Source organism: Dicentrarchus labrax, unplaced genomic scaffold (assembly GCF_905237075.1).
Source record: "Dicentrarchus labrax unplaced genomic scaffold, dlabrax2021, whole genome shotgun sequence".
NCBI classification, from domain to species: Eukaryota; Metazoa; Chordata; class Actinopteri; family Moronidae; genus Dicentrarchus; species Dicentrarchus labrax.
The window spans coordinates 4,522,496-4,547,987 of record NW_026136710.1 but is presented as its reverse complement, the minus strand read 5'-3'; the positions used below and the strand labels follow the sequence as shown (position 1 = coordinate 4,547,987).

Here is a 25,492-nt window from a genome sequence, read left to right as displayed (position 1 = left end):
TTCTCATTAAGTGTATGTTTTGTTTGAAGCCACACACAGTAGTTGTTTGGGTCGAAACACTGACATGGCTGTGGTTCAATAAGGTTTATTTGATTTTGAATCTAATGTTAGAATGACAAGAAGAACTTCTTTAGGGTACCACTTCCATGATAAACATTTGTAAAGGCAACCACTTAAATCATGGCTCCAATTTTAAAAACATAACCATAACTTTCTAAATTAACATTCAGAAATGCAAACCAGCCAGCAAGCAAGATCAAAATATCCACATTATAGTGACAATTTTGACATATTGGACACAAATAGTGAGTTTCTATTTGTCAATATCATTCAGCTTGCTTACAATTTATAGTTTTTAAATTTTTATCAGAACATATTGTATTTGACCAGCATTAGATTTTCTTCTTTCATAACACCAGTCTTTAAAGCGGTAATAATAGATATTTTTATAACGATGTGAAAGGGATTGCTCGTTGTGATGAACCTACAGAAGATCTGAAACTGCAGCTCTGCTTGGCTTTGCAAAGCTTTATAGCGAGTTTCAGCTCATCGTTAAACTTTCCAGCCCACAAGTTTACTGTTTTGGTTCACTGTCACAGCTCTGTGTCATTTTCAGCTGCAGCAGTTTCAAGTGACAAAAAACACTACACTACCTGCTCAACACCAAACTGCAGACAGATCCAGTAGGGCTGGGCCATAAATCGATTTTATCGATTCATTCGAAATTGTAGTTAAACACGATTTTGTTTTTAGTTTTCTCTTGAACTTCGACAACCCAGGCGCTCCCTTTGGGCTACCGTAGACCCCTCCCCCCGCCTCTCCACACATACACACAACATGGCAGCAAGCCAGGATGAGCTCGTCCCCAAAAAAGGCACAGTGTCGTCGGTTGTTTGGAACTGGTTTGGTTTGGTGGCGTCCGACAGCGAACAAACCACGACCCACTGCAAAGTTTGTTTGAAAGCTGTTGCAACCAAAGGTAGCAGTACGACGAATTTATTCCAGCACCTCAAGCAGAGGCATGCAGCCGAGTGGGAGAAATGTTGCTCTCTGCGAGATATACAGGACCGTAGCCCACAAACAACCGCTAAAAAACAGTCTACATTAGTGGATTCATTTTCACATTGTGTCCCATATGATAAGAAAGGGACCCGGTGGAAAGCTATTACTGTTGCAGTCGCGTTGCATATTGCTAAAGATATGGTTCCCATTTACACAGTGGAAAAGCCGGGGTTTATCCACATGCTGAAAACCTTCGACCCCAGGTATGTGCGACCAAGCTGCAAGTATTTTGCTGGAGTTGCCTTGCCTCACCTGTACAACTGCACATGGGAAAGGATCGCTAGAGAGCTGGAGGAGGTGTGTTTTTACTCCACCACAACAGCGTTTTGTTGCACTTTAGCCCTAAGGGGAATTTTGTTCAAATCCCAGAAGGGAAAATTAAAACAAAATAAAGCAAAACTTGTTTTGAATAATTTCTTTGTCATTTGTAGTGTGTTTTTAAGAAGGAAAAAAAAAATCGATTAAAATCGTAAATCGGGTTTGGTATGAAAAAAACGGAGATTTTATTTTTAAGCCATATCGCCCAGCCCTAAGATCCAGTTCTAGACTAACTGGTGACCATAGTGTAACGTTGAACCTCTAAAGAGGCAGATATTCTCCTCAGGAGTTGGTAGAGAACAAAAACTGAGGTAAACGAAAGTGAATATTGGACTGACATTCATCAGATGATCAGGGATATGTCTCCAAATGAATGATGATGTTGCTCTGTAACTGCTGCACGTGTAAACGAGCAACAGTTTGCTAATAAATTCACTGTATCAACGTAAAAGGTGACAAGGTCAATGCTGTGGCGTTTCCGTTGGGCCACATTGCAGATTTAACTGGTCGTTTAGCTATGAAATGACACAAAAAAGCTCAGTTGAATGCCTCATGTCAAATTACTGTTTTGTTGTACTTAATTCAGCATATTTCAGATTCTGACTCACAATGATTTGACAAATTCCCATCTGTTGTTTTTAAGATGTTTCACTGAGAGTCTGAACAGGCTGTTTCATCAAACCAGCAAGATCAGTCACACACACATTGCTTGTAGTTTACACAATAGGTAATAGTTAGCGTTGAACCTTCCGATTACACAAAACATATAATGTGAGTTAGCCACATAGGCCTGTTTCATCTCACTAATGCCCCCTCTCCTCTTAAAAATCCACTTTCACTCTTAAAACTGCATGTGCTTTCTGTATGGTCACCCTACTTTAGTGCTACATAAGTATAAGGGAATATAATGTTTGATTTGCCAAATAAAATTACTACAAAAGTTCTTGTCATGTAGCTGCACATTGAAGCTGGTTAGTAGCAGAACAGAATGCCTGCAGGGGCATCATGCTATCATGACTGCAATGGTTCAAAAACCCATTCCATATATTACTGCTGTGAGGTAGAATGTGACAAAGGTATGTCTATTGTGAAGGTTTCTACAGTATGAAGGTATATTGTCATTGTCATACTTATCGATGATAACATTGGCTTTTTATTTGGTTGCAGGTTGACTAAACTACAGATCTTAGAGCTGAGGGAGAACCAGTTAAAGATGTTGCCAAAGTAAGTGCTTTTTTACTTCACGTTTTCCAAATCTCAAATCCACAAAATGTTCATTTTTATTTACAAAATAAAGGTGCAGCATCACTGTGAGTCCGGGTTGTGTCATGAAGCATGTCAAGAGTTTTTATCCTTACTTCCTCGCTGTCTCCTACCTCTCACAACCCCTGCAATGTCTCTGCTGTGTCCTCCATCCTGTCTGTTTTTACCGTTCACTCCCCACACCTCTAACTGTAGTATTAAATTCCTCAGTGTTGCATAAGAACCCCCCTTTGCTTGGCTGCTTGCTGTGGCAGGTTTTATAATCCTCTACTGAGACAGTGGTGAGGGTTATTTCACCATTGGAGAAGGTTACAGTGCAGCTGTGAGACTAAATGTCCCATGAGTATTTGAGAAAGCTCCAGGTGATTGGGTGGAAGTTACTTACTCTGTCTGTCTTCTTTCATGCTTCACTTGCTGTATCATTTCATTTTATGCCCTTCCCATTTTCTCAGCAAGGCTGCGTTTCCCTGTTTGCCTTTTTTGTCCTTCCTCCCTCTGGCTGAGTTTCCTTTGTTATCTCACTCACTTTCCTTTTTCTTATTTTTCACTCAATGACTGACGGCCCAGCCGGTGTATAAAGTGCAGCGCTGCAGCTCAGAGCGGATCCTCGCTTCTCGCTGTGTTTATGTGACAGAGGCCAGACCTGGTAAAGGCTAGAGCCTTGACAAAGAAAAGGACTAATGATCGGGAACGTTGCCAGAGCAACACACAAGCATTTCAGAGATGTAAACAAATGTGTGCGTGCACAAAGGGGCGCAGTAGAAACCTTTTCAGGGCTTCGACATAGAAAGTGCAGGCTCTTTTCTCTCTGTGCATAGAAACACACCAAGCACATGCAGAAACCGAATGCGTCTCTGTATTTTAAAGAAGGATGCTGTGTTCCTCACAACTTGAGGTCATAAGCCATAGTGTGTGTTTTTCACTGGTAAACTCACTTTCTAGATGAGACAGCGCAGCTCTTTGTGACCCCTTTCAGCTCACATGGGGGTCGCTGGTTTTCTTGCCAACTTTTAAAGTAAGAATGTGACAAAGCTGGCTAAAGCACATCAGCATAATTAATGCTTTCATATTGCAGCAAGTACTAAAAAAACAATCTCCAAAGGGCTTAAATCATATTTAGAATTTCTGCCGTATGTCTTACATTCTCATTTTATGAGGAGCACCTAAAAACAAAACAGACTCTGCAGTAGTGGTGGTGGGCCTCTGCTTTCCATTTCTGTACTGATGTTTTAAGGAAACAGTTCATCCCTGCTGTGAAAGGATCATCATATCTATTCCCACACAGAACCCACTTCATCTCCAGTCATGGCCTCTTTTTTTGGTTTTGTGAATCACTCTCAGGGCATTTCTGATTTGAAACAACAGTTTTGTAGTTCTTATCTAACTTGGAAGTTGATTTGTGTGTTACAATTCTTTATCTTGCCAGAATTATACAATTAAAACACTTAACCCCAATGTGTTTTATGATTCGTTCAGAGGAATGTCCTCCAATCAAGGACACTCAAACAATGGAAAGAACAACAAGTGAACCGTGTATTTTGTTTTACTCTTGCAGATCTTTTGGAGAGTTTGTATGCGTGGATGTGACGCCAGTTTAAAAAAAGAGTTTTGTATTTTTTTGTGAGATCTACTATTTGCTGCTGCCACAGAGTTGTAAATGCCCTCAAAGGCATCTTGTCAGTTGATTTTGAGGAATGATGGTTATTAACTATTGCTGCTCTAAATGTGAAACAAAGTCTTCTTATAATATTATTTCACTCTCCATTTTTCTGTCACTGGTGATCAGTTAAATATAGTAAAGACTGTAAGCAGTTGAATAGTCCTGGTTTTTATCTGCTTGTTTACAGCGTAGCAGAAAATGTGAGACTGACCTGAATGTGGAGAGAAAATTCTGGAGCAAGGCTTAGGGCTAGCATACGTCACATTTTCCATTATTTAAAGCATATTTCTGTCACGCCTGAGCTCTAAAAGGTATTTATTTCCTTGTAAAATTATTCAGTGAAAGGAGCAAAGGCAGAGCATGTATGCCATCCAAAATATAACATGAAAATCTTTTTCTTTTTGCTTTTTGAAGCACATGGCCCACATTGCTTATAATCCTGGCTGTTGCCTTTGTCTAAACAAAGGGGGTCAGTTTAGTGTTTATTTTCAAATTCTCCACTTGTGCAAACTAATGTAGTACGTGTGAATTGATTTACCCGTTGAATTTAAGATCTCACTCCCTGTCTGTCCTGTGTGTCTATAGAAGCATGCAGAAGCTCACACAGCTGGAGAGGTTGGACCTGGGGAGTAATGAGTTCACTGAAGTGGTGAGTATCTGTCAGTCGGTCTGTCGATGCCCAGGGCTTTCTTACCTTTCTGGTTGTTACCTCACCTCCTCCTTCCTTATTTATTTATTTATTTATTTATTTATTATCTGTTCCCTTTCCTCCTCTGCTTTGTTTTGAAATGGAAGCTGTTTTTTAAGTGCACTTAGGATAAGAGCTAATTTGTTTTCTCTGAAAGATAGCATTCATTAATACATGATAATCACAGTGGAATAAATAAATGACCTTTTATGATTCATTTTTAGCTTGTTTGTGAGTTAAGCTCTTCATCCTGTCTCTGCCCAGCAGGCGCAAACGCGCACGCATGCACGCACGCACACATCCCTTAAACATTCATACACACACATCCCTATCACTTAACCTCCTTTCTCCTCTTTACATCTACAGCCTGAGGTGTTGGAGCAGCTGAGCGGAATCAAGGAGCTGTGGATTGACGGGAACAGACTGTCGTTCTTACCTGGGGTATAATTCATTCCTATACACACACTTTCATTGACTGCAGTGCCCAAAAACATCATCTTGAGATTACTTCCCTTGATATTCAATCTCTGTGTCCACTTCAATCTTCATCAAAATGAACTGCAGTCAGATTGCATCAGACTTTCAGCCCTCTGAATACCAGCAGAGAGGGATCTGCAGTTTAGAAATGTTTCTCTTGCTGAATGAACTTAGAAGAAGGATGAACAAATAGAAAGAGGAAATGCAGGTTTGCACATGTCCCAGTAATAATTCCTTCACAGCTGCAGGGTTTTTTTTGTAATTATTTTCCTTGAGCATAATTAATTTATAATCATGTTTTGATAGTCCGAATGTGTTGTATGAGATTCATTTTTCATCCAAATGACCAGCTTGTTTGTAACTGGGTCATAATTAAAGCATTAGTTCTGCTGCCAGCATTTCAACAACATCAACTGTAATCACAGTCTGGCCTTTTGTAAGCAATGACGTTTGTCAGGAATATAAACCAAGACCTGAATACAGCAACTGTTTCCTTTTTATGTAAAATATCTATTTTCAGTTTTTAAAAATGTAGTAATTATGTGATAATATCATGTCTGGGATGCTCCTACCTAAGTTACTTCACCGCACTGCTCAGGATGTTTTGGGGATTGTTTTAATCCACTGCTTCTGTGATCAACACTACCATTGCCTAATCCTTGGCATAAATTAAGACAGGATAATGAGATATCAGTGAAGATTCTATGTCTTTTCTGTCACCTTTTTATTTATCCAGATGATGGGTATGCTGAAACAGCTGGTATACCTGGATGTGTCCAAGAACAGCCTGGAAATGGTAGATGAGCAAATCTGCGGTTGCGAGAGTCTGCAGGACCTTCTGCTCTCCAACAATGCCCTCACACAGCTGCCAGGCTCCATCGGTGAAGATTACAGCGCACACACACACACACACACACACACACACATCTTATTTGAAAAAAATCCATTATGAAACACCTAAAGTCTCTTTTAGCTATTGCCAAGGCATTTTTCATCTCTCGGTCCATTACAGTGTTTTTTTGGTAAGCATCTAATTCCCATAGATGATGTGACTGCATAGCTTAAATACATTTTCATAAAATTTAAAGTGTACAAACTTTCAAAAATAATACTGAAATAAATCATCACAGAAGATGTAATTACTGTTCCTCCAGTTACAATATACAGTAGTCACAGTTCAGTAGTGCCAGAAGATGTTTTAACCAAACAACTAGCAATATTATGCCACAAGCATGGTTTTAAAACATGGAAATACAGTTTTATCGCTTAACTGCCCTTTTCTCATTATGTCTTTGTTCTTAGATACTGTGGAGACATTTTTTAGTTTTTGCCTTTGACACAAATGTGATCTTAAGTGTATTTACTCATTCCCAATGCCTATTCATCAAACTGTGAACTGACTAAACTGAGATTCATCCATATTCACATGTATATAAAAGATTTAAATTAAGGATTTAATGTGAATATTTGTGATGACTTTCTTTAATTCCTTGGGGGGGAAAAGTAATGTCCATGAGTTAAGACCAGGCTAATTAAATCCGATGAGTCCAGATGCACAGTGCCTTAGAGTCAGGCTTGATTACTGCTAAACTGATAATTGTACTGATGACAGTATGAATTAATCCAATTAACTGCTGTAATGGATATTTCTCTTTTGTAGTGCAACAGAAAGTGATAATCAGTAATTGCCCTGAGCTGCATCTCTCTAATTTTCTCTCTTTTTTTTTTTCCTCTTACTATAGGCTCACTGAAGAAACTGACTGCACTGAAAGTGGATGAGAACCAGCTGATATACTTGCCAGACTCCATTGGAGGGTGAGTGTTACAGCCGTAGCTTTGAATATCAGCAGAATAAACCCTGAGATCACTGGATTATTGCGCTTTTTTTCATATACCATCCACTGATCGCATAAAACGTCTGTCTGGACAAATCAGATATTCCCATTAAACATAATGTGTTCTGATGCTTTATTTGTTTTGGTTTAGGGCTGATGATATTGAAGAACTGTATTGATTTTTTGAAACTGAGGTTTGCTTTATTGTGGAGGGGTCGATGGTAATCTTGGGCCAGATGATCCTCCAGTACAGTAGATTAAATCAGCCGTAGCTGTTCTCAGATTGATATTGTCTGAGCGAGTGAGTGAGCCAGGTCCACGTCCTGACCCTTCGTCTACTCTGAATTGTCGTTGGCCAGCACAAACATTAGGCTCCAATGTAATCCACCTATTTTTGTATTTATTTATTTATTTAATCAGTGCAAGCCCACATCCACGAAAGAGACAGATCTACATTTACTGACAATAGCTACTGCAGCTGTTGCAGTTGTGTTTTCTGTCCATTGTTTCCAAACAACAAACCGCCATCAAATATTCCGTATGTTAGAATGTGTCTCCTTGTGTAATTTGACACAGATTATGTGACAAAGCCTATGGTTTATCTTAATCCCATGCAAGGATTTTAGCTTAAGCAAGCTGATTTCCACCCCCCGCTCCCATTCATATGTAGCTGATTTTATTCAGTCTACTGTGCGGTGCGCAGTGTTGTTTGTCCCTGTTTTATATTCAGGAAAGAGGGGTCAAATGTGTTTTGGAGTTCAGTGGCACTATAACACAGTAGCTGTCCCGCAGGTCTTTTTGCATTCATCTGAATCCCCCGATTGCATTTGCATTTTTCCTTCAGCAGAAAGCCCCAGCTGCACAGCACTTCTGTGTCAGCATGGGTTCAGTTTGAAATGTCGCTACTTTATGTGCTGTGACGCTTTTTAAGAACCACCTGTGTTGTTTTCAGCATCATTCAGCCATTTCTTGTCTTTGTATCTTTTGAAGGAGGGTCCAGCCTTGTTACAGTCCTATTACATAGATATTAGGAAGCTTCAGTCTCTTGCTGTAATATACATAAAGTAGGTTGGTTGATTGACCTGGTTTGACAGACCAGAAGATTTAGTCCTTATTTTGCCACTCTTGCATTTTAAATCTTTGACATGAAGTCTGATGTAGCAGAATTAAAGCGTCACTTCACCTATTTTTACTTGTCATAAAAAGTACTATTCACCCTGTGAAAACAGTTGTATAATTTATTTTGTGGCTCTGGAGGGAGCTTTCCAAAGATTCATAAAATATGATTGGTTATCTTGGCTTGGACTTGGAGACAGCATATCTATAACAGAAAACCTGTGCTACAAACTGTGGATGTGGGGTTTGAAAGATAAGGAGCTTCTTATAATAACATACCATTAGCTGCATTATGGGAACTGTAGGATTCAGGGTTTTCGGCACTTGACCCATATCAGGGATTTAAGGTCCCAAGGAGATTAAAGGTTATCTGTCTTTTAACAAATTCTCCCAACTTTATGGAAACTAATAAATCACTGGAGTATGCCTTTAACCCCTTACCCCTAAACATTTTTCACATACTATGTAGTGTATATATAATAATTAGATCACATGATTAATTTCCTCCTATCTTTCTCCTCCTTATTCTCTTTGCATCAGGCTGACATCTCTGGATGAGCTGGACTGCAGTTTCAATGAGATTGAAGCCTTGCCGTCTTCCGTCGGCCAGTGTGTCAGCATCCGTACGTTTGCTGCAGATCACAACTTCCTTACCCAGCTTCCCCCTGAGGTGAGTATGCACATTAGATGTGTGTGTGTTTGTGGAGATGTGTTAAATGGTGTGACATGTCAGTCTGCTCATCTGTAACAGCTAGCATTGTTGGCTCACGGCTCTCTGTCCTTGCTTTCTTTCCCCTCACAGATGGGCAACTGGAAGAACGCAACTGTGCTCTTCCTACATTCAAACAAGTTGGAATCTTTGCCTGAGGAGATGGGTGACATGCAGAAGCTCAAGGTCATAAATCTCAGCAACAACAAGTGAGTTTGAACTGACAGTGTTATATGACATATTGAGGTCAAGTTTAAGAAGAAACGTTATTTAGTTATTTTTTCTGTTTATTTTGGATTATTGACGTCTAAAAGTCATTTTAAAAATGCTGCTTTTTTAATATAATTGTAAATTTAATATGTTTTTAATTTTTGAGTTAGTCAGACAAAACAATGCATTTAGAGCATTTCACCATTTTAATTTTAGAAATGAACTTAAATAAATAATTGTTAATTGCAGTCGTCGTTATTTTAAAGGCATTCCTGCAGCCTTGCGTCAATCTAGTATTTCTGCATAATTCTGTGAAAATGAATGAAAAAAGAGCACGAGCACACACGCAGTCTGAAACATAACCTGATAATTACATTGTGATCGAAGGGTCTTAATTCTGCCCAGAATGAAAATGGTTTGGTTTGGAAGCTACGGCCCGATTGAAGTTTTAATTACAGCTTTCATTCCTGGTGTCTGCTCTGTGCCAAATACAGTGAATAACTTTGGCTAGAACCCCATAGCGCTGACACTTTATTAGAGAAATAATGAAATAGTGCTTCAGCCTAACTTTATATTGGGCCCTCGTACATTAAATTTACCTGACACGTTGAATTTTTTTCAAACTTTTTTCAGATACATCAGCTTTTTTAGGATGTTGGTTCAAGATGACTGAGTACCTGTGTTGTTTTTGTTCCACTGCAGGTTAAAGAATCTTCCCTACAGTTTCACTAAACTGAACCAGATGACTGCAATGTGGCTGTCTGAAAATCAGGTGAGATTGCATGTATTATGTATAAATCACAAGTATAAGGGTTTCACAAAAGGTACCACTGAGTTCAGAGCTGTCAGAGGGTGATGTGTTCTATAGAGTGTCATGGCAGCAGGGTACGTGACAACATTCAGCTGTAAATTAATCCAGCTAGGTCAGGTAGCGCACAGGAAAACGCATTCAAAATTCAGTAAACCACTTCCAGGACATTTGATCTTAACGTGCCAAATGGCAATGCAGGTCACACTCGGCGATACACAAAACTCTGCATTTTACACAAGTGTAGAAGGATCCTAATGAATGTCAGAAAATGTTATCCTTACCTAAATACTTGTTTAAGGGCGACAGTATGGTAATCTAGAAGAGCCTGTCAAAACCCCTGCAACGTGATATGACAGAAATCTGAGTGAGAAAAGGCAGCAGCAACCAGCCGGAAGTAAAGCGCATGTAGAGAGATCAAGGTTACCAGGCAAGTTGTGTGGCTAGAAATTTGGACTTCTGCCTTAGCTAATGTGGCCCTTGACAGAACACAAGATAAGCCTATCAGAGGTGGAAACGTTTGAGTCTGTTCAGCTCATGTGTCAGGAAGTGGCTTGCAGTCCCACTTTGTCATTGAAGAGGAGCTTTGCATGGGAAAGGAATTCTCAAACCACTCATATTAAGCTTTCCCGAGGAGTTTTAATGTTTAAGGTTGCAGACGACACTGCAGGTGTACACTGGGTCAGCGTGTTTTGCTTTTTCCTGCTTATAAGTATTTCTCAACAGAATTGTTGACTCTCACCACATTTTGAAATCAATTATTCATGCCTTTTTCTCATGCTGGCTGGACTATTGTTAGTTCAAATGCATGGGAAAAACTGCAGGCATTTCAGAATACTGCAGAAGAACCAGCCCTGTCCTAAAGGTACCCATGTCTCCCCCTGTCTAGCTGCCTATTGAATACTGAAAAACATTTTAAGAAATTAGTTATCATTTACACCTTTCTTCACAATCACTTTCCTGCTTACCTTTGTGAATTCTTTGCTATAGTCCAGTTTTGGAGGATTTTGGAGGCGAAACTGATAATTCTCTTCACACAACCCATAAGATAAATATGTATTTTTGGAAAGGTTCCCTTAAATGTGTTTCTTCAATAATTGTGACCAAGAAATGTACTTGGCAGAACATTTTACAGTGAAAAAATGAACTCTCTGATGGACAAACTATAGAATGGTGACATCTCTTGCATTTCTGTACTAAAATATCTGCTGACATACACACTGCTCAGCCTGACTGATTTATAGTTCGGGCTCCTAACAGGAAACTGTACAGACAGACTCCAAGGTCATATGATCAGGGCTAGATTGCTGTCCCTTGGTTCAAGACCAAGCTTTTGCTCCGAGGCTCTTGAAGGAACAGCCTTCCTATAGACAGTTTTTTCATAAATGTCAGAAATTATGTTTGTGAAAAACAGGCCTTTTATTGATGATTTTCTGTTGTCTTAGTGTATCAGAATTGTAGTTGTCCTTGCTTTTATTGACTTGTAAAGCACTTTGTGACACAGTAAGGTGCTATATGTACTGTATATGAACTTTACTTGCTTAATAATGAGGAGTGCAGCTTTTGTTGTGTTAAGAGGGGCAGAAATAAAACCTGGGAGAGGCAGTCCAACAGGAGCCACAGTACTGAGACACAGGGATACTGTTTGGCAGGTGTGACAATGATGATGAGGCCTAAGGGACATTGATGGAGCTTACACCACTTCCATAAAGGAATGATTGACAGAAAGTGGCACCCAGATGTGCCTTAGTAGTGTCTCAGTCAAAGCAAAGCCAGTGGGTGGCTTTGAGAAGACTAGAGGGACAAACTCAGCTGGAAAGGACTGTGGGAAATTTGGGGGAACCACATTAATTTTGACAAAGCACCTTTGATTGCCGATAGCACACTCAAACCTACTTTCTGTCTCCCACAGTCAAAGCCCCTGATCCCTCTCCAAAAAGAGGAGGATCCAGAGACACACAAAACCGTGCTCACCAACTACATGTTCCCCCAGCAAATCAGGACTGAGGACTGTGAGTACTGTGCATTCATCAAGACTAAATATCTCTTTTATACTCTTTCATGGTTAATCTAGCAAAACTGCAAATGTTTCCGACCTGTTTTCATCAATCAGTTCTTCACAGCAGGGCTGGATATTAAAGATTCAAGCTTGTTAATCAATGAGTACTACCAGGCAATCGTACAATTCAAACAGCTTTACTTGTATGACTAATATGATCACTTATCAAAATCAAACACTAAGAGTTTATCGAAGTTGATGGTCCATACACAGTAAGAAACTAAAGTGGTTTTGTAAATAAGTACCTAACAGACTCATTTTCAGTTAAAGTAAATTAATTTTCATATCAGATTCTCTTGCACTGCCATGACTACTGCTACCATCTTTATAGAAGCAGGCCTATACGTGACCTGCAAGGATTACTGTATTCATATTTTATGAGGGACCTGAGACCAAAGCTGCAGACGAAACACAAGTCGTCTTCTTCTTGTTAAGCATCTGTTAGTTTGGTTTGGTTTCCTATTACACCAGACAGCTTGCACTGACCCTGTTTCGTCTTAGCTTTAGAGTAATTAGTGGTTCAAGATCTACATGCTTGAACTACTGCAATAGTAGCGACTCAACTGCTTGATATTCGTGACGATGTGAGCGATGAATTGCACTATTTTTAACAAATATAGGTTTTTTTTAATGGCAAATGCCGATATCAAAAGACAAATCATGTATGATTCCATTATTCCATACACATTACAATCCAACATACATGGTTGTCTTGGCCAGAAAGGTGTTGTTTTGCATTTAATTTTTTATAAAATTCAACATCAAAAAAACATCAGCCGATGCAGATTATCTCAAAATGTCAGATAATCAGACCGATTTAATAAGCCAACCGATTCTTCGGTCTATAACTACATCGCACCACCAGAAAATGCACCTATACAGGTTACTGTATGTAGGCTCTGTCCACGGTTTATCTCCCAGTCATCTGCTTTATGCCATTTATCATATCTACTGTTTTGTCATGTTTCCTGAGAAGCTAGATTAACCTAACTGACTGCAGTGGTTATGTTTTACAACTTGTTGATATGGAAGCTACACGGCAGGCGACTCATATTATGCACTGTTCATTCGCTCTCTGTTATGGCGTGTTAAGCTGAGACAACCAGAGTTCTTGATATGGTCTGTTCTCAGCTGATGTTGGCTCAGAATGATCTACAATAGTTGTTACCTACACAATATGTACTTGTTTTTTAGATAGCAACCTGTTGTATCACTATATGTGTCACTAAATTGAGGGTAAAGAGCTTTTTAGTACAGGAAAACCACACTGACTGACTCAAAACTTAAAGCTCCAATGACAGCTTTAAGTTAGAGAGTATGTGATAAACTTCTTAAAGATTTCAAATGTGTTGTGCCAGTTAATACTTCTGTGTCAGTCTGAGTGACACAGTGGAGAGCAGATCACTAACGCAAGATGCTAATGCAGAGTTTCAGGAAAGTAACGTCATCACAACCACAATCACCACTTCTGTGACATGATTGTCATAGTAATCATTGCCTTGCTTCTCCCTTTCCAACATGTAGCAGTCAGACAGGTGTATGGCAAAGGAGTGAGATTGAATTGAATGCTTAGTCATGGCAAATCCTGCAAGAATGTTAAAGTTTTTATATTTTTGCTTTTTATGTTAAACTTTAAAATAGACTGGAATCAGATTGAAGCGCAGGGTCAAGCCTTTTCAAAGTGCTTATTTTTTGCTGTTGCAATTTATGAGAACTACAATTCCAAGTGTTAGTATTTCATTGTTGTATGGTTCAGGGGGTTCAGCTTGAGTTTAAGGAGTTAACTCCTGAATTTCAAGCTCCTCTGCAGCACCTTCAGTTTATGGGCATGCCTCATGTTGTCTTTACGCCATCTTGTGGTCAAAGTCAGACTTGCAAGAATTAAACACAGTGGGGGAGACTTCCAAAGCCTTAATTAAAAACAAATTAACAAATGATCCTCCTCCTGGTTTCTGCTTTTATTTCAGACATCCCCAACTCTGACTCTGAGAGCTTTAATCCAGCTCTCTGGGAGGAACAACGCAAGCACCGAGCTCAGGTGGCCTTCGAGTGTGACGAGGACAAGGATGAGAGAGAAACACCCCCGAGGGTTAGTGTCAGAACGGTTAATTGGGGAAAGGGAAAAAGACTGTGGTGACATAGTTTACCAAACTGCAAGGACATTGTTGTAATCACAAGTATTATTTTGGCAACAAGCTTCACTTTGTTCATGTAAAATGTGCCTCATGTCCCATTTTCTGCAACAATTGACCAGAGGTGACCTTTGTATAGATGGTAAATGTGTCTATATATTGAATGGACCTCGCTCTTCATGTAATTGCCATTCAACACTGACTTTAATCCTACTATCCCATTTCTGTCAAAATGGCAAACCACATAACGTTAATGGTAATATTGTGGGTATTTGTACTCCTCCAGGAGGGAAACCTGAAGCGCTACCCTACACCATACCCAGACGAGCTGAAAAACATGGTGAAGACAGCCCAGTCGGTGGCTCACAGGCTGAAGGAGGACGAGTCGAGTGATGAGTCAGGCAAAGATGCAAAACCAGTGGAGAGGAACCATATTGGAGTTCAGGATGTGGGAGTAAAGGTCAGTTTCAGCTAAAATAGATATTTTTAAACAATCTTTCACTTTCGTTTCTTGTCTATTTTGCCTGGATTTAGTTCTCCTTTAACAAATTGCATATTCTATATGCAAGTAAAGGAGAATTTTTAGTAAATAACTGACCATCCGTGCTGTTTTTTGCAGGTGATAGAGGCCCCCTGTCCAAACGGCATGGCATCTGACTTGGAGCCCCAAGTCTCTAACAACACACATGCCCAAAACCTCTCTACATCAGAATCAAAAGACACTTCAGAGTCTTACAGCTCTCAGAAAGTCCCTCTCAAATCTTCAGGGGGCTCCATGATGAACCACGAAGACACACTGGAGGTACTACTAACATTTAGTACTCATATTTATTTCACTATTTAACAAACAAGAAATGCAGCAAGTGCTTTAGGAAGTTTCGAATGCAGCCTAAAGAAAATTATTGTTTGTCTTTAGGATTCTGAAGAGCTGTCTGATGAAGAAGAGGAGATGAAAATTGCAGAGATGAGACCCCCTCTTATTGAGATCTCCATCAACCAGCCTAAAGTAGTGACTTTAAGTAAGGACAAAAAAGGTAAAGGTTTTGTTGAGTGATTTAAAAGATACTATTTTAAGTGAAAAATTTAAAGTTGACAAATGATATATTTCTGTTTAACAGATGACGCAGACTCTTTGCTGGATGAGACAGTGGCCAACAGCAACCAGAACAATAGTAACTGTTCGTCTCCATCACGCATGTCTGACTCCGTGTCTCTGACCACAGACAGCAGTCAGGACAACTCTCTGTGCACCCCTGAGAGAGAGGCAAAAATGCCCTTTCTACCAAAAAGCCGGTTAGTGCCATTCTTCAGCATCTTAATGTGGAGTAAAAAGGACCGTCTGGCTCCTGCCGTTATTACAGAATCTGATGTGTCTCTTGTTCTTTGTTGTAGGCAAGATGAGAACATGAACCAGCCTAAAGACACCACTCCCCTCCTCCATAATGGTAATGGCTCTGAAACGTCCCTTCAGGCCCTTTTGAAAACCCAGCAGACCCCACCGGAGAAAATGGGAGACTACGACCTTTCCATGGAAGCCAGACTGGCCTTCATTGAGAAGGGAATTAACAATGGCATGGGAGAAACTTACACCAAGTGGGACCAGATTAATATGAACGTGTCCAAGTTACCAACCGACAACATGGTTCAGCTGGACGAGGTGGACAAAACCAAGAATGGCTCAGTAACCCGGGAGGACTTGGACAGCAAGCAGGGTTTTAGCAATGACAACATGGAGCATTTTCTGAATGGAAACCAGCAGGTTAGTGACTGCATCAATAGTCTGGGTAACAGAAGCCAAGGGATGAGAGTAGAGACATCTGCGGTGCATGTGGCCTCGACAGGCGTGACAGCCAGCAGTGACATGTCTCTGTCTCGCAGCACAGAGGAACTGTCTCCAGAGAAAAGGTGCCATCCCCCGCAGGTGATGAAGTCTCACAGCATCAGCAACATAGAAACAGGAGGCTTGAAGATATACTCCTTTGATGGGGATAGTGACTCCTATGACACAGCAGGAATGACTAGAATGGCAGGAGCCGGCCCTGGGCCAGGGGCTCAGGGCCAGAGCATAGTCAGGAGCAAGTCAGCTAGTCAGTTACTCAATGACCAGACTCTCCAGATCTACCCTGGCTCTTCTGCATCTTCCTCAGACCTTCTCTCTTCCTCTAAGCCCCCTGCCAGCACCAGCAGATATCCAGTGTCCTCCAGCATGGCCATGGGCATCCCTCCTCCTCAGTACAACATACAGTACACAAGCAGTGCCATGCCTAAAGAGGGCCTCTGGACCCAGAGGGGGCCCATGCCCCCAGAGCACCAAGGCTACCTCCCTCCTCCTCCACACTCACTAGCCAACACCAACTACTCCAACCGTAATCAGGCACCTCCTTACCCACTACAGCCCCAGCAGAGGGGGCCTCCAATGGGTCCCAAACCTTCTGGGGACATGTGGGCTAAGGAGAGACTTCATTCTACAGGAGGCCAGTCTAGAAGCAGCACTCTGCAGAGGCAAAGCAGCACTGCTTCCACAGCCTCTATGGGCGACCCGAGGCGCATGCAGGTACCTGATGGGGAATACATGACGTACAGGGACATTCACACCCTAGCCAGGGGGCCACTGGCAATGAGCCAGGCCATGCAGAGGCCCCTCTCAGCTCGCACTTACAGCATCGATGTACCTGGAGCTTCCAGGCCTCTCGGCGCCAGGCCACAGCCCCACGAGCTTCCAGAGAGGACCATGTCTGTCAGCGATTTCAACTACCAGCACAGTAGCCCCAGCAAGAGGCCCAACACCAGGGTGAAATCTGAGCACTCGCTGCTGGATGGGCCTGGACAGGTGTCAGGAGGAGTTGGCGCTGGAAGGGTGCCAGTTGACTGGAGAGACCAGGTGATGCGGCACATCGAGGCCAAGAAAATGGAAAAGGTAAAAAGTTATGAACTACAACTGTTAAAATTATTTGTCTATACTTTGTTTTTTGTTGTCCTCGTCATTTCAGTTTCAGGGTGGAATTGATCTTTAAAAAGTATTTTTTTGTGGTGGTTAAGGTATGACGTGTAGATCACACTTACGAGGCCAACTGTATGAATACGCTCATCCTTACAGAGAAGCACAACAAGGATATTGCTTTAAGACCATCACAACAACATGTGTATAAGATAATATTTGGAAAGCCCAGCTTTTTTAGTTTCAACCAAACTACAAAAACACATAACTTCTCTGTTCCCCATAGCCTTACAGATAGTTTTGTTATTTTTTGCTGTATGGTAACTGCCTCTGAGATTTCTGATGCCGCCCTAATACAGTGCAGGTGAAAGTAATATTGTTTGTGCGACTTAAAAAAGCATTAGAAAATTGCATGTAAAAATATTAACCTGCAATGCGTCTTTCCAGAAACAGTGTCTCTGTTAATCCGAATAATCCGCGGACTGTCGGCACTGAATTATCCAGAGTAACATGGACGTGTTTCTTGGAAGAGATGATGCAGTTTAATTTTTAAATGTAATTGTTTCAGTGCTGTGAGCACCACAAACGCATTTCATTCACCTTCATTTTGTAGGGGTTAGGAGTAGGGTTTGATGGCATTTCATATCATACATATTGCCATACATCATTACATCAAGGGCATCAAATATGAATCCACTTTGAAATCTACCCATCGAATCCCTTATGAAACCTTTTATAGGTAGTTTGTTTGGTGGGTAATGAAGATATCTTGGTGAAATATTCGTATTATATATTAAAATAAGTATTTTTTTAACTAGGTATCACACCTAAAACCGCTGATATTCCACTGTGCTGAAAGTGTGCAGAGCTATGACCACATCTTTTGTCACTGCACTGTGACATTCATTAATCCTGTCCTGACTCATTTCTCTGCGGGGCTGTGCTACAGCTGCAGGAACCACAGACGGTACAGTAAAAACAACACAGTGGAAATATTAATTCTACCTTGTGATTCAGAAAAACTAAACAGCTGCATTTACAATGCATTTAACATTACCTGAAGGTGAACTGTTACTGCACTGCTCCAGGTCACAGAATACAGTGTGACCGGCTATAGCGGAGCACTTAACATTCTTAAGATATCCAAAATGCCACAAGTTAGTTCGTTCAACACGATGGATGGTAGATACATATTTAATATCTGTTATGAGTACCCTCTCACAACTTTGGTGACTTTGTGAAGTGTATCAACACTTTTGAAAGTAAAGGTGGTCTAATCGTGTTCAGTCCATAGTCTAATTAATCACAATGTCAGTGAGTGAGCTCGTATTTTGCTTTCACCAGCTTCTTTATTTGCGTCAGAAAGAGGCAGGTTATCTAAGAGACTCTTAAATCAAAGTTTTGATAAGAGATTTGTTGGCAAAATACAAGGACTGGTATAGCTCAGCAGCCAAGTGGAACCAGCTATCAGAACCCATCCCCATACTGGGGCCTCTCAAAACCTCTGCAAATGAAACCAAAACTATCTGTATGTTTAGATACTATTACAGATGTTTGAGTGAATCTGCCTTTTTTAATATGGAGTTGGAAGTTTACCAGAGCCTACTAACCCATCTGTATGCCAAATATTTCTGATTCCCTGCATGTTTGTCTATATATGCTGTAAATGTTGTTGTTGTGTCTTTTTTATGTCAACACTCATTTGGTGGATTGCATGGCCACCGCTGACGTGTCTGTTGGTGCTGGTTGTTCCATGTCGTCCCTCTGTTCAGAATGCGCTGTCTCGCTCCTATAATTCCAATAACGCTCCGCTGAGCTGGTCTCACTACGGCAGCTGTAGGGATATGCATGCCAGCCAAGGGTCTCTGGTCTTTAGTGCCAGGGGCGGACAGCCCTACGGAGCTCTGGGCTTCTGTGTGAGTACTGTGAACTTGAAGCTAGCTCCTGCTGCTCATTACTAAGCCAGGGCTTCCAGTTCCTGCTAGTTTCACATCCTTTAGAAGATAAGAAATGTCTGTTTCCTTCTCTCCTCGACGTTGAGAAGTGATCACTGACCCACAGCCATCTTTCACTTGTCCTTTTATAGGCAAGTGAAAGTATGTCTCTCCTAACGTCTGATCTCTCACGACCACAATCCCTGTCTAGTACGTGTGATGTCTTCGTAGAGTGAGAAATTGATGGATTCTACGGTTTTTTTTGTGCAGCTCCCCTTGGTGTAATGCAGTTTGACTTGTTTAAAAGGGGACTACTCATTTTTTTGTACCATCATCCATTTGGTTTAGTGGCTTTACTACGTCCATTACCGAATCAGAAATACAGAACTGAAATCTGACTGAATTGCTACAGAGCTTTAGCTAATATAGGCAATAAATCTGCTGAACTACTACTTCACAAAACATGCAGGCTGTGCAGCTTAATTAATTTTATCCACTACATCTGATTCAAGTAATGAGCAAGAAATATGTGTTGTTATTGAGCAATGGGAGGCTTGTATTTCTAGAAACACGTTCACAGCAGGTCTGTATTTTCTCTGAATCCAGCTGGCACCCTGCACTGTGACAGGCTTGTTTGAGGAAAATAAGCGCTTTCCGGCCAGTCTCTTCACGAAGAAAGCCTACCTTAATTTGTGTTAATGTTAATAATCAGATATATAATATATAAGTCTCATGTATGGTACAAAAAAACCCATTTAAACACACCAGGGTCTTTTAACATTATAATCATTATCCCAGTGTGTGTTATCCCTCCACTCTGCAATACTCGCATCGTGTGATTGTAATTCATCTCAGCAACCATCATTTTCTTTTCCTTCTAACTGCACTTTAAATCCTTATTTTGCTCATTTATCATCTCTACTTCAACCTCCGATCACTTCAGAATCACTTCACAACCTGTCACTTTTGTGTGTGGGGATGAAAACTGTGTTTGCAAAAGGTAAGTGGGAGAAGTGTGCGTCTAAGTGATTTTAGAGAGTGGGTTTTAGAATGTGTAGAAGAGGCATCTGCACTATCTAAAGTTGTCTGAGAGTGTTGTGTAACCTGTTCCCTACTTAACATTTAAGAGTCACTTTATCTCCAGAAAGCTAAGAGTCAGAATTACATGCTGCTTAGTGTCTGAATAGAAACTAAGCACAGTTTAATCTCTTTTTCATTTTAATCAGATCCCTTTCCCTTTCTTCTAACGCAACACATTAATGCCTAATGTCATTACCACCCTTGACAAATGTTCATGTCAGTATCTAATTGTCTGTCTTGTCCATTATCCTTTGTTGTAAATGAGTTTCAGTGGAGTGGGGTTTGGGCACAGTGTTTATAATCATCACTTTCTGTCCTTCCAGGATGATGTGTTTGGTCCCCAAGGGCAGCAGAGCTACACCATGGACCCCCACAGAAAAGTAGGTTGAATACATACGGACGTTTAGCTACAGAGCACAAATGTGTCAAATGTTTCGAATTAGCCAGGGAAGGATTTAGATCTGCAGAGGTTGCTTTGCATTTTATCTGCTTTGAAGAGCTCATAATGTTGATACAGTGCTGTTTATCATTGGGGTTTTGTTTCCTAGGTGCCTTTGATGAACGGTCAGATGGGCACCACTGGTCGTCCCCAGATGAGCCAGGCGCCGATGGCCCGCCACCCTTCCAGAGAGCAGCTCATTGACTACCTGATGCTCAAAGTCTCCCATCAGCCCCAGGGGCCCCCACGCATGCCCCAAGACGCACTGCAGCATGAGGTGAAGGGCGGTGTTTGTGTGAAATGACTTGAAGAAATACAGACCTGCTAGATATTGAAGTTGATTTTGAGGATTTTCTCAGCTAAACTTTGATCAAAGGAACTGTTTAACATTTTGGGAAATACGCTGTTGTAATGAGAGTTAAATGAGAAGATAGATATGAGAGTATTATACTCTGTTCGTTAAATATCAAGCTACAGACAGCAGCCGGTTAGCTTAGCTTAACATACGGACTGGAACAGGGTAAAAAAACAATAAAATGCAGTTTATGTAGCGTCATACTTAATGGACAGTCAATCAGTTCATCAGTCTAATCTTTGAAGGGAAGTCTTTAAATCTTAGAGTTGTGAGAACCTGAAATTTGTGCTCTTTCACCAGAATTTTGTGTCATATTTAGCTAGAAACCAGTTCCCTAAAGTTCTGCTGTGGTTTTGTTAGACTAATGCAGGGAATATTGTGTAATTAACAGCCAATGACTGCGCATAAATGGCTGATGAAAGTATGTGGGTGTGTTTCAGATCCGTGTGAAAGTGGAGAAGAATCCAGAGCTGGGTTTCAGTATATCAGGAGGAGTGGGAGGCCGGGGAAATCCCTTTCGACCAGATGACAATGTAAATTTTTTAATACCATACTTAAAGGACCCCTTTTCTGTTCCATTCATATTTGTATTATTTTCACAGAAATTGATTGGTTGTGCTGTACATCTATTTAGGAAAACATTCAGTGCAACCTAGCTGCTTTTAATATATGTAATTAATATAGCATCATGTCATTTCAGGGCATATTTGTGACAAGGGTTCAACCTGAGGGACCGGCATGCAAGGTTCTTCAGCCCGGAGATAAAATTATCCAGGTATTCTGCGGTCTATATGAATTATCACAAAGATCCGTTTTGACTAGTTAAAGGCTTACTAGTATTTTTCTCCATGCTAACCAGTGTTTCTGTCTTCTCTCACAGGCAAATGGATACAGCTTTGTGAATATCGATCATGGGAACGCAGTGGCCCTCCTGAAGACGTTTCCAAACACTGTGGATTTGATAATCATAAGAGACGTGCAAGCATAGACTCAACTGACCTCTAAAGGCGGGGGGACACGAGAAGGAGAGACGAACCGAGAGATTTATGTTGACTCATATTTTTATACACAGAGGACACTGATCTGTTGATACCTGTTGGGACTATTTATAGTAGAGATCTTCATAGCCTTGATTAAACGGGGAAAACCACTGAATGTAGTGGATCCAAGTGAGACGGCGGCAAACCTCTGCAAGTACGAGTCCTCAAAAGGCCATCACTGTGGTATATATATTTTTATACAAAAGAAGCTGAAGATACGACCTGCTCTGAAGCAAATAATTACTGTGGTCTCTGTACAGATCATCTTTTTTTCTTTTTGTCCAAATCTCATAAATACTTTATCATAAATTAGGTTTTATTTCTGCGGATTGACATGAATTGACCACTAGGGGCAGGGCTCCCTCTCTTCTGTCATCCAATTTGCCTTTTTTTTCTTTTTCCTTTTTTTTTTTTTTTTAAGATGTTGAAACCATTTTTTGGTCTGCCGTGCGATCTTTTGTGGAGGACAATGTTACGTGCTTTTCATGTGGAGACGAATGTAGATCGAGGAGGTTTTTCTGATTTTGTTTTTTTTTGGGAGAGTTTTCTTTTCTTTTTTTTTTTCTTCTTGCAAAATCAAAGAGTTGAGAAGAGGAAATCATCCACCCCTGCTTCCATTAAACCTGTGAACACCCTCCACCGTACAGACACTTCAGTCCTCAGTTCCTCCCAAATATCCTCACAGCAACTGCTCGGCATATCACCTAACCAGACCACTACCTGAGCTGTGGGGGGGGAGAGGGGGAATCCTTTGCAATATAAATGAAATCACAGCTTTTCAGATGTTGAAGGAATGCGGTCTGCATGTGATCATTTAATGAGACTGGAATATGGAAAGGAAATTCAAACATTGGGGAAATGGGAGAGATGAGGTGTAGTATGTGTTTGCTCAGCCTTAATCTGTTTTACCAGTCAGAAGCTTTTGTTTGAAGCAAAGGGTTTGACGGTTTGGGAAGTGCGCTTGTTCGCTTTCAGGCGGTGTGTGAAATAAGAAGATGGAAGCGCTAGCAGTCGGCTAGCTCTAGCACAAAGACCGGAAACAGAGAAACGGTTATCACGCCTCTGTCCAAAGGTGACAAAATCCACCTACCAGCACCTCTTAAGCTCACTAATTAAAATGTCTATTACCCGTTTTTCAGGGGTTAAAATACCAGACTATTTATTGGCCAGGAGCCATAACATCCACGTTGCCTGGCAACGGCTCAGCATCAAGAAATGGCACATAACCCTCAATAAGACACTGAATTGTCAGTTTTACACCTCAGTTTTTGTAGGTATTAAACAAACTAGATAGATTTCAGCAGATGTTGTTACCTTTGAACAGATCCAGCTAGTTTCCCCGTCTCCAGTCCTTGTGCTATAAGGACAGTTGTTGACTGTTGGTCTCCTTCCGCTTCGTTACGCATGTTTTCCAAAATGTCGAAACTATTCTGTTAAGCAGAGAAAGATATTGGCGGTTATGCTAGTTAACCAAAGCAAGTTTGGAAATTTTGGACAGAAGGCAAAAGCAGGAGACAACTTAAGGAAGATATTTGAATAAGAACATGTCAATGTTTCACTTGTTGTGTTTTTCTTTTTGTAAGGGCTTCATGTTTCATCCATTGGTGATGTAATGCGAGTGTTTGTATTGTAGGGGTTTCAACATCTGGCAGTTTTTATTTTTTACATGGGAGAAGACCACAGTTTGCCTTTTGTGTCTATTCAAATGTTTTATCATGCTTTTTACTCATCACTTGGGAGCGCTTTTTTTTTTTTTTTTTTTTTTTTTTTTCGCTGTACAGAGGGTAAAGTTGGGAGACGTAAATTGTCAAGTGCCATAGACCTTGAACTGTTTGAATAGGGGAGGACCTTTGACCCCAGAGCCCAAGCAATATCCACATATTCACAACCTCCTGAGTACATTTGCAGCATAATGGCTTAAAAGCAATATTCAAAGCCTTTATTTTCATTCAGAAAAACATCAAATAGCATTTTTAAAAAACACAACCTTTTAGTAATCCCTGATGATTTTACATGATTTTTATATTGTGAAAAGAATCTTTTTTTGTAATGAAATAGCACAGGAAATATATATGGTAGTGCTAAAAAAAAAAAAAGATTACTCTGCATTGTGTAAAAGTGAATGTTTGTCTCACTTTGCCCAAGGCTTTTTACTGTTTGTTGCTTAGATTCCATAACTCCCCATGTTCATCTGTGCAAAATAATCAACTTACACTGTTGGGAAAACTAATCCAGTCAAAGCTGCATCTCAGAACATTCCTGATGTTTGTCGAAAAGCAAAAACTGTCAGAAGGAAAATGTTTTTAATTCCACTTCATGTTCCTCTCCGTTAATATTCATTCACTTGTAAATATCTGTTGAGTGAGACGTATTTCCAGAAGAAATGGAAATGATGAAATTCACATACTAAGCAATGGGCCCCAATGAATTCTAACAGCACATTTGTGACCACTGAATTGTTTGTTGGATGAACTGCTTTTACATATTGTATTCCCTTCAAATCGTTTAAAGTAGATTGTGGCATCTACTGTACTCTTCCTGTATGTAGTTGAGTTTGACCCATATTTCGTGCTCGTAGCACTGTCGCACCAAAATGAAAACACTGTGGTAATTAACAAAAATTAAACGTCCCTTTTTAAATAATAATAGTCACGCTGTTTTAAAGGTAGCTGTAAGTGACGCAACAGAATCTAAAATTTTATTCGCAGGCAAATGACGATATGATGTGCATTTCCCAAATTCCTCACAGAACATATAGTGTTTTACACAGATGAATTGTTTATATTTGTATTCATTTTGTTGGTGATTTCTGTTTACTTTCTAAGAGTAGGGGGAAACATTTCTGGGGTAACGGTCACTTTATACTCATGGGAAGAAAAAAAAAACATACAGTCTGACATTGTAGACAATCTTGGGAGATAAAACATGTTTTCACATTTTCTTCATCCATGTCGGTCTGTTTCTTATGCTCCCGTATTGTTCTTATTTATTTAGCAGTCATCTGTGGTTTTTAGACCTTACTAATCAAATTGTAAATACTCTAAAAAATTTGAGAAAAGAATTAATAATGGCATTAGTGACTTGCGATTGTAAAACCAGCAATAAATTGCAATGCAGAGGCACTCGTTTTAATGTATAGCTAGTATTTCTAAGGTTTCTCTGGAAACACCCACAGTGAGATAATGATTGATATGCATTTATCCAACATTCCAGATTTTGTACATAATTACCTGTTTCTGAAGTAACCTGTGGAAAATAAAACTAATGCTCTTTAACACGGATTCTTTTGTCTTCATTTCGTCCTCCGGGTTTCTCTGTTTAACCAGTGCAGTAAATGAATAACACAGTACATACAGTACAAAGGTACGG

The 25,492-nt window shown here is 40.4% G+C and overlaps 1 protein-coding gene across 3 annotated transcripts in view; it reads left to right on the top strand.

The window, feature by feature from the left end:
* The window catches only part of erbin (erbb2 interacting protein), a 55,165-nt gene extending 29,767 nt beyond the window's left edge, over positions 1–25,398 (top strand). The window contains exons 7-27 of one of the 3 annotated variants that reach the window (XM_051412178.1): positions 2,548–2,604; positions 4,889–4,952; positions 5,358–5,432; positions 6,205–6,349; positions 7,211–7,283; positions 8,960–9,089; positions 9,222–9,337; positions 10,041–10,110; positions 12,059–12,158; positions 14,173–14,294; positions 14,624–14,797; positions 14,957–15,139; positions 15,254–15,356; positions 15,456–15,630; positions 15,730–17,254; positions 19,048–19,191; positions 20,613–20,669; positions 20,838–21,005; positions 21,524–21,616; positions 21,784–21,858; positions 21,964–25,398. In XM_051412178.1, coding sequence (XP_051268138.1) covers positions 2,548–2,604; positions 4,889–4,952; positions 5,358–5,432; positions 6,205–6,349; positions 7,211–7,283; positions 8,960–9,089; positions 9,222–9,337; positions 10,041–10,110; positions 12,059–12,158; positions 14,173–14,294; positions 14,624–14,797; positions 14,957–15,139; positions 15,254–15,356; positions 15,456–15,630; positions 15,730–17,254; positions 19,048–19,191; positions 20,613–20,669; positions 20,838–21,005; positions 21,524–21,616; positions 21,784–21,858; positions 21,964–22,071 — 3,757 coding nt within the window. In that variant the 3' untranslated portion in view covers positions 22,072–25,398. Of the gene's footprint in view, positions 1–2,547; positions 2,605–4,888; positions 4,953–5,357; positions 5,433–6,204; positions 6,350–7,210; positions 7,284–8,959; positions 9,090–9,221; positions 9,338–10,040; positions 10,111–12,058; positions 12,159–14,172; positions 14,295–14,623; positions 14,798–14,956; positions 15,140–15,253; positions 15,372–15,455; positions 15,631–15,729; positions 17,255–19,047; positions 19,192–20,612; positions 20,670–20,837; positions 21,006–21,523; positions 21,617–21,783; positions 21,859–21,963 lie in introns of all 3 variants that reach the window. The other 2 variants (XM_051412177.1, XM_051412179.1) reach the window with 2 other exon arrangements.
* The last annotated feature ends 94 nt before the right edge of the window (positions 25,399–25,492 follow it).